The sequence below is a fragment of the Thyridium curvatum genome (genome assembly GCF_004353045.1).
Source record: "Thyridium curvatum strain D216 chromosome Unknown NODE_34_length_383523_cov_77.689754, whole genome shotgun sequence".
NCBI classification, from domain to species: domain Eukaryota; kingdom Fungi; phylum Ascomycota; class Sordariomycetes; order Thyridiales; family Thyridiaceae; genus Thyridium; species Thyridium curvatum.
The window spans coordinates 305,424-318,533 of record NW_022156789.1 but is presented as its reverse complement, the minus strand read 5'-3'; the positions used below and the strand labels follow the sequence as shown (position 1 = coordinate 318,533).

Below are 13,110 nucleotides of genomic sequence, written 5' to 3'. Positions count from 1 at the left end.
AATGACTTATAGTGTTTCCTCCCCGACTCTCGTGATGCTGCGTCCGTTTCCGTCAACCCGATGATGGATGCAACATCAGGAAGTGGGACGATGCTGCTGAGAGTGTAACTGACCCTGGTTATATCCCCAGCAATCTGCCTGGGCTGACCTTTCAGCACAACCCACTTTCCGAGGTGATCCTCCGCTCGTGCATCTTGGCAGCAGCAGCAGGAACAGCTTGCAGGTCACAGACTGATTCATAGACCTTCATCAACCTTCGTTGCTTATCCAATTTAGATATCTATCCTCTAAATGAAAGAAGATCTAATAATGCAATGCCTCCAACCAATGCAGAGTTTCCGTGAAGGAGTGAATGGGTAGTCAAGGTAGTAATAAAATGGTCATCATATCGTCGAAGAAGTCGAAATCCACAAATCATCGCCAGTCGAAGTGAGGCTCTCTCACTCACTCACACCATCCTCTCGGCGCTATTCCTCTCCATCTGCTGCAGCGGAGGCAGCTGCGGCGCCGGGCCCTCCGAAACGCTCCCCAGCGTCCCGGACCGGCCGCGGTTCAGCGTCCCCGACCGCCGCGGGAACATTCCGCCGCCTCCGCCGCCGCCGCCCGACCGGTGCGGATGCACGCTCTGCATCGGGATGCTGACCCCGCTCGCGCTCGCCCTGCCTTCTTCCTCCGCCCTCTCCGCCACGCCGGGCAGCCGGTCCTGACTGCTCTCCCCCGCCGCCGCCCGCGCGGCGCCGGCGGCCCGCAGGCTCTGCAGCCGCCGCAGCGCGTCGGGCTTGCGCGTGTCGAACACGTCCTGGAAGTCGGGCGCGTCATCAACCACAACCCGCGGCGGCTGGCTCTCGGCGCGGCGGCGCCGCTGCCGCGCCGCCTCGGCCGACTGCTGCTCGAGGACGGGAACCGGGTCCGCGGCGTCGGCGTGGCCCGGCTTGAGCTCCGAGTACGAGGGCGGCGGGGGCAGGTTGGTCCAGTAGAAGGGGTAGTCCCTGTTGCCGCCGGGCTGCATCTTGCGCGGGCCTTCGATGCCGAGCTCCTTCATCTGGATCATGAGCTCCGTGGCGAGCTTGTTGTGGCGCTGCAGGCGCAGCAGCTCGTTCTGGAAGCTCGTCTTGTGGAAGAAGACGAAATTGACGGTGATGGCCCAGACCTCCTCGATGGTGCGCACCTCGGTGATGACGCGCGGCGCGTAGTCGCGCTTGTTGTCCGTCACGAAGTCGACCATGCGCGCTTTCAGCTCCTCGATGACCTCGTTGGGCGTGCCGAAGCGCATCTTGAGCTCGACCACGTCGGCGAGGCCGTTGCTGCGCCGCTGGTTCAGGATGAACAGGTTGTTGAGCAGCGAGTTGGGCGCCTGCACGACGTGGCCCTGCATCTTCTTGAACTCGGTGTACAGCAGCGAGATCTCCTGCACGTAGTAGTCGTCGCCGCGCATCATGTCGCCCGTGTTGCCGTAGACGGTGACGCGGTCGCCCACGTCGAACGGGTGCTTGACGAAGACGAAGATGATGGACTGCAGGAACTCCTGCGCCGTGGCCTGCAGCATCCACGCGAAGCCCAGGATCGTCGTGCCCGCCGAGCCGAGCGCCGCGGCCGCCGAGCCCGAGATGATGGAGACGAAGACGATGGCGGCGATGACGACGATGATGAAGAGGAAGACCTTGTCCAGCTTGCGGATCACCGAGTCGAGGTCCTTGAGCGACGCGTTGATGGCCTTCTTCTCGAGGTGGATCTCGTTGCACACCAGCTCAAACTCCTCCATCGAGATGTCGCCGTTCATGTCCTTGTCAAAGACCCCGAAGCAGGCCTCGGCATCATCGGGGTTGGTAAAGGCCGGCTCCAAGTCGGCCGGGCGCACGGTGTCTCGGCCGGGCGGGACAAAAGTACGGTACAACATCCTGCCTAGTGTGTTGGCCGTCGCAGTGCTTTTTAGAAGTTCCACAACGACCTTCTGTGGGTGGTCGTCGTTTAGAACTTTACGACCAGTGAAATCGCCGGCCATCCGGTTGGCAACGTTACCGACCTTGCCCCAGGCCTGCCGGGCGTTGTTCTGGATGATCTTGAGCGGCGTCCTCGTCCCGCTTGAATCCGGGGCGGTCGGATCCCAGGGGAGCTCGTTGTGCGTGCGGGTGCTGCAGTACTCGTACAGAGTGATCAGATACCGGATCTCCTGCTTGTTGTTCTCGATTCGGTAGGCGTAGGTCCGGAGGTGGAACGACATGGCGATCCACTGGATCAGGATCTTCTCGAAGAAGTTCAGACACGCCAGGACGAACAGGGCGATGATGACCTTGTTGACGACATCGACCCAGTGGAGGTAGGGAGGCGTGTCGCCATCCCAGTGGCCGCCGGGGACGCGGTGGCTGTTGACCAGGGGCAGGAAGGAGATGATCAGGGCGAGCATCCACAGAAACAACGCGGCATGGAACTCGAGCTGCCAGCCGATGTCCCTCCACTTCTTGGGCGTGGAGGAACCGACGAGCTTGGCACACCAGGCCATCAGATATGGCACGATAGAACACAGCAGGCGACTCGCCCAGAGAGACAGCCACACAACCTCGAGCCAGATTCCAAACCACTTCAGCGATACTCCTCCAGCACCTCCAACGGCGGCAGTGTACTTGATGGCATACAGGTCAAGTAATATGGGGATCAACAAGAGCACGGCGACGGGGGTCATGTACATGAAGTACCGGACGAATCGCGGGAAGGACCTCAGCTTCTTCCATAGCTTCATCAGGGCGGTCGGCGGCTTGTGCGTGTGAGTCTCCTCGTTGGCCACGGCTGTCGGGTTGAATGCATCCTCAGGTTCCTCGTGATGTCGCGTCCTGGACCGTGATGGCCGGTGGCCTGACAGTTTCTCCTCGTTGGATACCGCTCGCTCGGCCCGCAGGAGTTCCAGGTCGTCCACAAGTCGACTCGCCGTTTCCCTAGACTCGGCGGGGCTCAGGGGAGGAGGTTGGGCGGTATGGTCATCCGGGGCCAAGTAGCGATGGTCCGGCTTCTTCTCATCGTGGCTGTCTGCCGGAGACGCCATGTTGGGCGGTGTGTCGGTCGTGACGGAGTCAATGCAGTGGTCGGTTGGGGGTGTCAGAAGGGGATATGTCCGGTAGAGCTGTTGGACATGCGTTGGCCTCGTCCGGGATGGGGGATGAATGTAAGACAGGTGCTACTGTGAGACTGAACGAATGAAGTCTGATGCCAGTAACGCAAGAGTGTATGTTCACCGGCCGAGCGACGCCATCGACACGTCCGACACAAACGGAGGAGTCTGGGGAGTGATGCTGCCGCACAGTATCTCGTCGGAATAATCTTGTTATCCTGTTGGATAGCACGCAAAAAGGTGAAGACGAAGAAAATCGAGATGGACGTGTAAAGAGTTCTGAAAGAACAGGTACAGTCCAAGGTAGCAACCAGCTGCCCAGGTCGTAAGTGTAGGAGAGAATAGACGGGCCTGCCTCACTTGAGAGCACAGTGTAACGATTGGGAATGCGGTGTTAAAAAAGAAATCGATGATCTTGCATCGAAGCAGCTACCCGGTTCATCCACAAGCTCGCGCTGAAGGCGAGTTACCCACCTTTTCCTGCAGATATCAAGGGATCTTCCACAGCTGGCTCTGGCAAGACGAGGATCCTTGGGGATGGAGGGGTGGGCTTTGGGATGGATGGATGGATTCGCATGCTTTGCAGCATCTCCTCCCAAGACCAACCAAGACACGGCAAAACTATGGGAAGGATAGAGATTGGAGACTTGCGGAGTACAATAGGTAGGGAGATGTGTCATATGCGAGCGAGATGTGTGAATATGAATCGGGCTTACGGGACCCTCTTCAGTGGAGATAGTTGTGGGTAACAGGCTCTGCAAGGCGTGGCAGCGAGGCTCCAGCGGCTCCATCGCGTTCCCAGGCGAGACCAGAAATCTCTGATTCCTCGAGATTGCCTCTGCCAGGACGTCATTTTTTATGGAGCAAGACCAGACCCGCAGTCTAAGCTCGGCCGTTGTTTCTTACCAGTTCGTCTCTGGGGAGGGTTCACTCCGTGTCAGCACTTTGATGGATGAGTCTACCCTTTTGGGACCGACCTGCAACCATGTAGGAGACCGTTTGGGTCAGCATAAATCGATGCTCCCAGCAGTCAGGGCCGGGGGATCATGTGGCGCCTACGAACAACAAACAGCTCAACAGTACACCACCAGAAAAGACCACTAGGGTCCCAAAACAGCAAATGATACACTATCAATGCGCTGTCCATTGGATGAGAGTGAGTGGCTGTCTCGTCCTGCAGCTACACTCCATCCCAAGAACGACGGGTGCAGAGGAAACGGCCAGGGCTCATACCATCTCTGGAACGGATCATCGCAGAGGCTGGCATGGCAGGGAACGGCGGCATCGCTAGCACCGCCGGGACCGTACCCACGTTTTCCCAATCCAGCGCTTGAGAGTGAGGAACGGTTACGACGGCGCCCTGAGCCTACACTTGGCTAGAACGAATTCAGTATTCCGGCTCTGGCACAGTACATCTACTTTCTTGGTAGATCCTCCGAGCAAGCCGAAGAGCCTTTCATTTGACTGCTGCCTTGGATTCATTCCGAACTACCTACGGGACAGTTGATTGCTTCGCATCTCTGTCGTTGGGCTCTCAGGGCTTAGACATGAAAAAAACGGCTTCCTCCCCGTTCCGCATCAAGCGGAGTTTGCGTGGGTCGGTGGCTTGCTCCCCTGCATGGCAGACCTGACGTCATGTTTTATTGAGACGCGTTTTCTGTGAATTTGGGACCGGCCGTACCCTGCCAACTGTATCTCGGGCAGTCTCTGACATGGCGATGTGCTTTCCACTCGGGGACCTAATGCAGTTCTCGGACATCGAGAAGGATGCCTCGAGTAATGATGAGGCGAATGTTCAAATTAAGCACTGCTGCTCAAAGGGCGAGTCTAAAGAAAACACTGCTGGCCTCGAATGACACCGATTCTCCGAACTACCTAGGATGATATCCCTAATCTCCAGCCGCCATGCCGATTCATGGCCGCCTTGGCAGGGCCCTAGCTATCTCAAAAGAAGAAGAAAAAAAAAACAATAATCTGGGAACCGGGATGAGGCGACCATCCCTTGTTCTTGGCCTTCACATGCTGCAGGGGCACCCAACACCTTATCTTTCACCCTTCGCGCCCTTCCTAACCCAAATGGTGTCAGCGTCGGCGAGACTTTGGACGTTTCTTTTGGCCTCAACCATGACGGCATGCCCAAAACAAAACATTCTAGGCGTATTCCGTCTTTTTTTCCTTCTTGACTCCTGGCATCGAGGTACTTGGACCGTTCGTGGTAGGATGTGGTACACACTAACCACCCTTCGTTTGGGCCTTTTGACTTTTGACACCTTCACACCATCTGACAACCAACTCCCGCCACCACTCAACGAAATCTGCAAGTGTGGACAGATGAAACCAGGATCAGGTACAACCTGAAGGCAGCGTATGTACGGACCCCCCACGCCCGATCCCGATCCCGACCTGTCGGTGTCACCCTCAGACCCGATCCCCTCTGCCGTGCAAGCCTATTTGTGGCTACTTTTAGGACGATCCCATGTGAAAAGTCCTAAGAAACTGTGATCGTCTGTTTGTTTCTTGTCCTCCTTTTGTCGTACAACAGTTGGAGCTAGAGTGTCAGGACCGCGACACCAAACATTGAGCGTCGTCGATATTGAGCATGTATTTCATGGTAGCAAGGTTGCAATATCAAACCTCAGTCCACTCCACATGTACTTGTAAAGCTCTTGTGGAGAGAGTCTCTCAGCTGATCTGGGGAAGAAACAAAGAACTCATCGATCCTGGGATCTAGACCTCGCGCCACCTCGCTATCGCATCGACAACAGTCTCCTCATTTTGCTCCACCACTACGTAAGAATGCTGGAGAGCCGAAACAGGTCATTTCACCTACGCAACCTTCAAGGATGTCAACTGTCTTGGAGGGGTCATAAATTGGCGTTGCAATTTACCTTCCCTAACAAAGTCCCAAGCCGTGCCTATGTAGAGACAATAACACCGGGAGTCATGAGTAGCTATCAAACCAGCACACAAAGTAGAAAACCCCATCATGAAGTTCATCACGTCAATTTTGGACACTTCTACATCGTGATCTCTCTATGCACAACACAAACCAGACACCCACCCCATGCATAGCACAAAGTCCAGTCGCGAACAACACCCCCCCTTATGCAAAGGCAATAGTCCAGTCCGCCCCGATCCTCGCGCCCACGCCACGGACCGTAGCATACGCCGCCCGCCCGCCCTCAGCCGGCACGTACTCCATGCCCAGAGTCCACGTCTTGCCCTCCGACTCGACCGTGACCTCCTTCCTGCCAGCCCACGACGCCGGCGCGCCGACGACAATGACCTTGTCGACGTGCACGTCGCGCATCTGCTTCAGCCACTTGCCCTCCTTGACCTTGCCCGCATCAGGACGGGCCTCGGCCTCGGTCGAGACCAGGCGCTGCCCGGCGGCGCTGTCGTCGCCTGTGAGGAGCACGAACCTCCGGTGGATGTACTGCCCCTTCTCAAAGTCGAACGAGTCGCCGTCGTCGACGTACAGCGTGCCCTCGGCCCTGCCGCCGCCCCTCTGCCGCGGCACGGCGACGACGAGCGTGTAGTCGTCGAAGCGCTGCAGGGCACTCGACCGGCGGGGCCGGTCGCGGCGCGGGAAGATGTGCCCGCCCCGCATGAGGAGCGGGATCGTGTCGAGCGGCGCCGCGAGCGTCGTCTTCTTGCCCTTGTGGGTGGGCGCGACGTCGTAGGTGAAATAGTTGTAGTAGACCTCGTCGTCGGGGATGAAGATGTCGACCGACTCCTTGCCCTGCTCGACGACGGGCTTGAAGAGCAGGCCCGTGTCGCCGAGGAAGAGCTGGTCGTCGATGCCGAAGCCGGCTTCCTCCGACGGGTGCGTGTAGAACATGGGCTTCACGATCGGCGTGTTGTCCACGTACGCCTGGTGGAAGGCGGTGTACCAGGCGGGAAGGAGGCTGTACCGAAGACGGATCGCCGCCGTCACAATAGGCAGGTACGGCTCGCCAACGAGGTAGGGCTCACGGCGGCGAGAGTCGATATGAGCGTGAGCACGGAAGAAGGGGTAGAAAGCGCCAGCTTGGTACCACCGAGTCAGAAGCTCCTTGTCCGGGTTGCCGAAGAATCCTCCTACGTCCGCACCGGAGAAGGGGAAGCCGGAGATTCCCTGGCTTAGGATCATGGGGATAGAAGCGCCCAGATGGTCCCAGGCGGCCTGGTTGTCGCCAGTCCACATCGCACCGTATCGCTGAGAGCCTGCGAAGAAGGAGCGAGTAAGCACAAAGGGTCGTCGGAGCTCGCCAGACTTTCGGCTCAGAAGAGCCTGGTACGTAGCATTGTGGAAAGTCATGCCGTTGACGTTGTGGACGTCACGGTGCTCCCACCCGCCGTGATGCAGGTTATCCTTGGGCATAGTAGTCTCGGGGCCGTTGAAGACAGAGGGCTCGTTCATATCGTTCCAGATGAACGTGTTCTCGGCGGTGCCCTTGAATGCGGTGTACTTGAAAAGAGTCTTCCACCAGTCAATTGCCTTGGGGTTGAATGCGTCGATCCAGTGCGAGGAGCCCGGCCAGCACCAGCCCTCAAAGATGCCGCCGGTCTTGTCCTTGACCGCCAATTCCTTAGACTTGAGCTCGCTGGACACATGGTAGTTGTCGACGTTCTTGATGTGAGGGTCAATGAGAACCACAAGCTTTCGGCCATGCTCGTCGAGCTTCTCGCCCATGGACTTGGGGTCCTTGAACATGTCTCCAGCCCATGTGAAGTACTTCCGGTCGTCGGTGTACTCGAGATCCAGCCAAATGACATCGTAGGGAATCTTGTACCTATCCATCTTGCGGTCGACGTCCTTGACATCATCGTCCGAGATGTAATTCCAGCGGCACTGGTGGTAGGCGATGGAGGCCTCCTGAGGCATGGCAGTGGTGCCCGTGAGCTCGGCAAACTTGTGGGTGATATCCTGGGCGGTAGGTCCGAGGAAGACGAACGCATCCAGAAGCCCAGACTCGGAGATCCAGTGAGTCTGGGTGTTGGTCTTGGCTCCGATGCCTAGGGTCAGAGGGTTCGTGGCGTCCTTGGCTTTGGTAACATCGACCCAGGTCTCGGCTGCGTTGAGCCAGAAAACGCCAACGTGCGAATCCTTTCGGTGAGCCTGCATCAGAGGGATGGCACCGTACAGGGTCATGGGGCTGTCCAGGATGTACTCAAAGACATCGGCATTGTACAGACGGTAAGGCTCGACATAGTTGCCGTCTCCACCACGAGTCTGCTTGAGCGCAAGAGGGCCTGCGTGCGAAGGGATACCATAGATGTGATCAAAGCCAACAAAGGTGATATCGAGGGCAACACTCTCGGGGCCACGAGGCTTTGTATCGGTGTTGCCACCAAAAGTCTCGTCCCACCAGGTGCTCTCGTCCTCACCGGTCGGTTCTTCCTTCTTCTCTTCCTGGTTCTCTTCGCCCTCCTTCTTCTCCGGCTCGGGTTTGTCAATCTTGGGTCGCCAGTGCTCCATGTTGAGGAAGCCTCGATCGTTGAACTTGATCTGGGAGACGCCATCGCGCTTGAAGTCAATAGCAAATGGGGCGTACTTGATGTGTGCCTCGAAGTTGGACGACGGTCCGTACTTGACAGTGGCCTCGGTCTTATCCTCGTTGGCGAGTTGGGCGTCCTTGTCGAGGGTCAAGCCGCCAACAATGACCAGGTTCTCGGCTTCGTTGTATCGCTCCTTGCGCGCCTTGCTATCGTTTCGAAGTTCAATCTCCTTCTTCTGTCGTTTCTCCTCGTCCATCGTGACTCGAGCAGTGCCGGATTCGAGGAAAGAGATCGTCAGAGGGAGCTTGACAGTCTCGCCCTGGGCGTTGATGGTCTTCAGGACGGTCGCTTGAAACTGTCCATCCTTGAACGAGGTAGTCTCGGGTAGGATCTTGTAGGGTGTCTCCCATGAAGAGCCGGCGGCGACGACATTATCGGCGAATGCTCTGTTGCGCTTGCAGAATCCCGCCTGGTCGCACTTCTTGAAGTCGTGCTCCTTGACCGCAACTGCACACACACAAACTTAGGTCAGCATTCAGACATCTTGGGTACAACAGACTGGTCCAGATTGACGCACCTGCTGGCGCAATCAGGCCTGAAAGGGTTGACAGAGCTGCAAAGTAAGCTGTCCATGTCGAGGACAGCTTCCCTGCGAACACCATCTTCGAAGCTGCTCCCTTCCAAGAACACAAGCAAGACCAGCCAGCTAGAACGTGTGGATGAAAGGGGATGAAGGGGAGGAAGAAGGTAATTAGATGGCAATCATCAGATACTCTCCAACAAAGGGCAAGACTGGCAATGCCGATTGTTGCGACGGTCTCTCGACAACAAAATGCAGTGGGATTCAATAGGACAAGTGCCACCTGTATGGTGGAGAGGTCAAGCTGTCCCTTTACTTGTAGTGTAGGTAGTATGGAGCTGGCCCAATTGGGTTTGGCCTAAGGACCACCTCTGACGCGCGATAACGACCATATCAGCCACGTTTCAAACCACCTGGCAACCTGGAATTACCCGCTAAAACCCGTTTGTGTTTAGGCTGCTGGGGGAGCTTTTTTCAGGCGTTGTTTTGGGAGTATGGCAATGGCTGAGACTCGAGCAAGCTCGTGATGCCAACGTTCGACACGGCGAATTGGACCTCTAGGATACCAATCGAGCACGACTACTACTGTATTGTTGCGGGTAAAAACTCTCTAGGACGGAGCTCGAGTCTACTCACCGCTAAGACTCAATTCATGTTGCGCCTATGCCAACTCAGATAGGCATCGTGAACCTCGATGGGTTTCATTAGCGCACCTGCTCCCTTCTACTCATCTTAAATAAGTACTTACAAATACCTACCTACCTCTTTAACTTTATCTTACTTGGTAATTGTCGATTCAGACTGCATGAGTACCTGCAGGCCGATTCGGAACACAACATCTGCCTTTCTTAGCTGCACCATCCCCAACTGCCCGTAGTTAACGGTACCATGACGGACCCTGACGAGCCAATCAACCCTGCCTTCAGGGTTCCTGAGAAGGTGCTCGCGGCAAAGAGCGGCGACGGCGGCGGCGGACAGGGATCAGGACCAGACTCGTCGGCGGCCAGCAGCAGGAACAGCAGCAGCAAGACAACTCACGGCGCTAGAGAAACCCCCCACCAGAGTAGACCGGCACCAGCGCGAAAATTGACCCCGCCAATTTTTATTTGTCTCTGCGCCCTCATCGTCGGTCTCATACTTTTCTTCCAAACACCCGACATCAGCCAAGAGATCGATTTGCCCAAGGATACTCCTTTTGTCAAATCTTTCCAATCTTCTTCTTCCATCTCCTCGACTTCATCAACACAAAAGGAACTTCTTCCAGAACCAACCGCAAAGATGTCTACCGAGCAGACGTAAGTCGACCTCCCCGCCGACCCGACACCGCCACGGGGAGCTTTGCGCTTCCCGCAGCTTTATTGTCGACGGCAACGATGTAGTGACTTGCTGACATCGCCGATAGCTTCATTGCCATCAAGCCTGACGGTGTCCAGGTAAGCTCGAGCCCGTCTTGTATGGACAATCTCGTCCCAAGCATCGATGTTGACCGTGTTTCCAGCGTGGCCTCATCGGCCCCATCGTCAGCCGCTTCGAGAACCGTGGGTATGTAGATTGTGTCCTTAACCCGCTGCCCACAGATACTAACTACAGCCCGCAGCTACAAGCTTGTTGCCATCAAGCTGATGAGCCCCTCCAAGGAGCACCTCGAGGCTCACTGTACGTCCCACCAAGACCTCGCCAGCTCCGCAGGAAGCCGGCCCGAGACTGACACTGACCGCTCTTCCAGACGCTGACCTCAAGGAGAAGCCCTTCTTCCCCGGCCTGATCCAGTGTATGTCTTCTCGTTGACACCCGGGCCTAATATCTCAGCTAATTGGTCAACCAGACATGCTCAGCGGCCCCATCTGCGCCATGGTCTGGGAGGGCCGTGATGCCGTCAAGACTGGCCGCAGTAAGTTTCCCTTCCTGTGACACATTTGATTGATTGAACTTCTTCAACTAAGAATGTTCTCCCTCCTCAACTAGCCCTCCTCGGTGCCACCAACCCCCTCGCCTCCGCCCCTGGCACCATCCGTGGCGACTTCGCCATCGACGTCGGCCGCAACGTCTGCCACGGCTCCGACAGCGTCGAGAACGCCAAGAAGGAGATTGCTCTCTGGTTCAAGGAGGGCGACCTGGTCAGCTACAAGGCTTCCCAGTTCGACTGGATCTACGAGAAGGCCTAAGTTCGGCAACCATACCGAAGTTCTATAAAACGGTGTGCGGCAAGCCATCTGCTCGGCTCACTTCGAGCTGGAGCAGCGGCTTGCTAGATACTAGGTAGAGAAAAAAAAACACGAACGGGAATCTTTTCGGACCATCTGCCGCAAATCTATTCTATATGCACGCTATGATTTCAAAGACTATATGCTTGTTTACCGCCGGCGGACGAGCCGTTGAAGGCCTCCCAAAACGCCGGCGAACCACGGTGTCGCCCATACACTGGCGACTATCCGCACCGGCAGCAGAGCCTTGGTGATGGCATATGCCAGCGCAATCTCGACCACGACCTTGTACTTGGTATCGCCGCTCATCCACCGGTCCCGCACCGCGTCTTCTGACGCTTCTTCCGCCGCAGAAGCAGCAATCGTAGCACCAGCACCGTCCCCACCGTCAGCACCGAAGCCGAACCAGCCCTTGCGCCGGAAGTACTTTTCGAACCGGCGGGCGCCCTCCCGCACGTACCCGCCGTAGTGCTCCGTCACGTAGTCGACGGGGACCTTGTCTGTGTAGTGGAAGAGGCCGAAGAGGCCGAGGAGCGGCACGACGGCCGTCATCTCGTGCAGGATGAGGAAGGAGACGACGTGCGACAGGGGCGCGTTGCGCAGCGCCCGCGTGTACTTTTGCATCGAGGGCGGGAGGCGCGACAGGATGCGCTCGGCGCGGGTGTGTGTCGTCGTCGAGCTACTTGCGGAGGAGCTGGAGGAGGAGGAGGGTTGGGGCTTGCCGCCGCCGTTGCTGCTGTTGCTGTAGGGCTTCCGGCATGGTGGTTGGCGCTGGTGCTGGCGCAGGGCGGTTCTGAGGAGTTGGCTGTGGGGAGAGAGCGCGCGCCACAGGTGGGTTAGGCGGGTTTGTAGGGCGCTTGTTGGCATCTTGCCTGGAAAACCATGTATGAATTGGAGGTGGCAAAGGGGAGAGGATCGCGAATTAGTCCTTCGAAGGGTGGTTTAGTTATTTATTCTGCTGCTTGTTGCTGACGGGAAGTCAATGCTGTCCGTGTCGAGATCGAACTTTTTACGCCCATGGATGGATGGATGGTGGGGAGAAGGAGCTGGAGTCCGACAGCTTGGATGAGCTGCTAGCCGTTTCTAGTAGAAAAATAGCCATATTGTTCACCCAAAAGAGAACCATTCAAGGGCTGTACCTTGAGACTTCTCCAGCTCATCTGGCCCCTATTGCTCCTCTGTGAGACCCCAAACAGACGATGTGCTTCGAAGAGTATTTCAATTGGTGTCAGTCCATCAATGGAGAGAATTACAAGGTTGGCTCCCCCGGAACATCGCATCATGCTGATTCGCCATGACTGCTGCGCCGTAGAGCGGCGAGCCCTCCCTTTGGTATATCTGCAGGCATCCATCCATCAACCGATGAAGATATGGATGGTGCATCGTCGGCCTATCTGATCTTGTTGCTATTAAAAGGATTATCGCGCAATTCAACATGTACTCGTGCTGCACTAGCAGCAGCATGCCTTCTCCTAGACCCTCTCATGATACCGCCTGTATTGTCTCTACAGATGCAAGTTTTGAGTGTGATCATGAGGCTGTACGCTATGTTGCATCAATGACGGGAGAAAAAGTGGCAGAGTAAACAGTGTTGTAGAGAACCCTGAGGTCCTGGCTCAATTCAGTTTAATTTCTCTATCCTCAACCAACCCTGTAAGATGCTCAGTCATTCAAGTTGGGCAACATCTATCCCAACCCTCCTCAAAAGTCCAAGCCCCATATCCATCAGCATTTGTAGACGG

At 56.6% G+C, this 13,110-nt stretch overlaps 4 protein-coding genes across 4 annotated transcripts; 1 reads left to right on the top strand and 3 right to left on the bottom strand.

The window, feature by feature from the left end:
- Window positions 1–448: 448 nt before the first annotated feature.
- E0L32_006198 (uncharacterized protein) lies at window positions 449–3,037 on the bottom strand (the record flags this gene model as incomplete). Its single annotated transcript, XM_031140805.1, has 1 exon — window positions 449–3,037. One exon carries the CDS (start codon window positions 3,035–3,037, stop codon window positions 449–451), a length of 2,589 nt encoding a protein of 862 aa, XP_030995179.1.
- Window positions 3,038–6,206: 3,169 nt separating this feature from the next.
- On the bottom strand, window positions 6,207–9,246 carry E0L32_006197 (uncharacterized protein; the record flags this gene model as incomplete). Its single annotated transcript, XM_031140804.1, has 2 exons — window positions 6,207–9,091; window positions 9,162–9,246. 2 exons carry the CDS (start codon window positions 9,244–9,246, stop codon window positions 6,207–6,209), a joined length of 2,970 nt encoding a protein of 989 aa, XP_030995178.1.
- An 806-nt stretch (window positions 9,247–10,052) lies between these two features.
- E0L32_006196 (uncharacterized protein) lies at window positions 10,053–11,329 on the top strand (the record flags this gene model as incomplete). Its single annotated transcript, XM_031140803.1, has 7 exons — window positions 10,053–10,459; window positions 10,567–10,597; window positions 10,663–10,706; window positions 10,762–10,820; window positions 10,891–10,935; window positions 10,990–11,055; window positions 11,130–11,329. 7 exons carry the CDS (start codon window positions 10,053–10,055, stop codon window positions 11,327–11,329), a joined length of 852 nt encoding a protein of 283 aa, XP_030995177.1.
- A 189-nt stretch (window positions 11,330–11,518) lies between these two features.
- On the bottom strand, window positions 11,519–12,235 carry E0L32_006195 (uncharacterized protein; the record flags this gene model as incomplete). Its single annotated transcript, XM_031140801.1, has 1 exon — window positions 11,519–12,235. The coding sequence occupies one exon, from the start codon at window positions 12,233–12,235 to the stop codon at window positions 11,519–11,521; it is 717 nt and encodes a 238-aa protein (XP_030995176.1).
- Window positions 12,236–13,110: the final 875 nt, after the last annotated feature.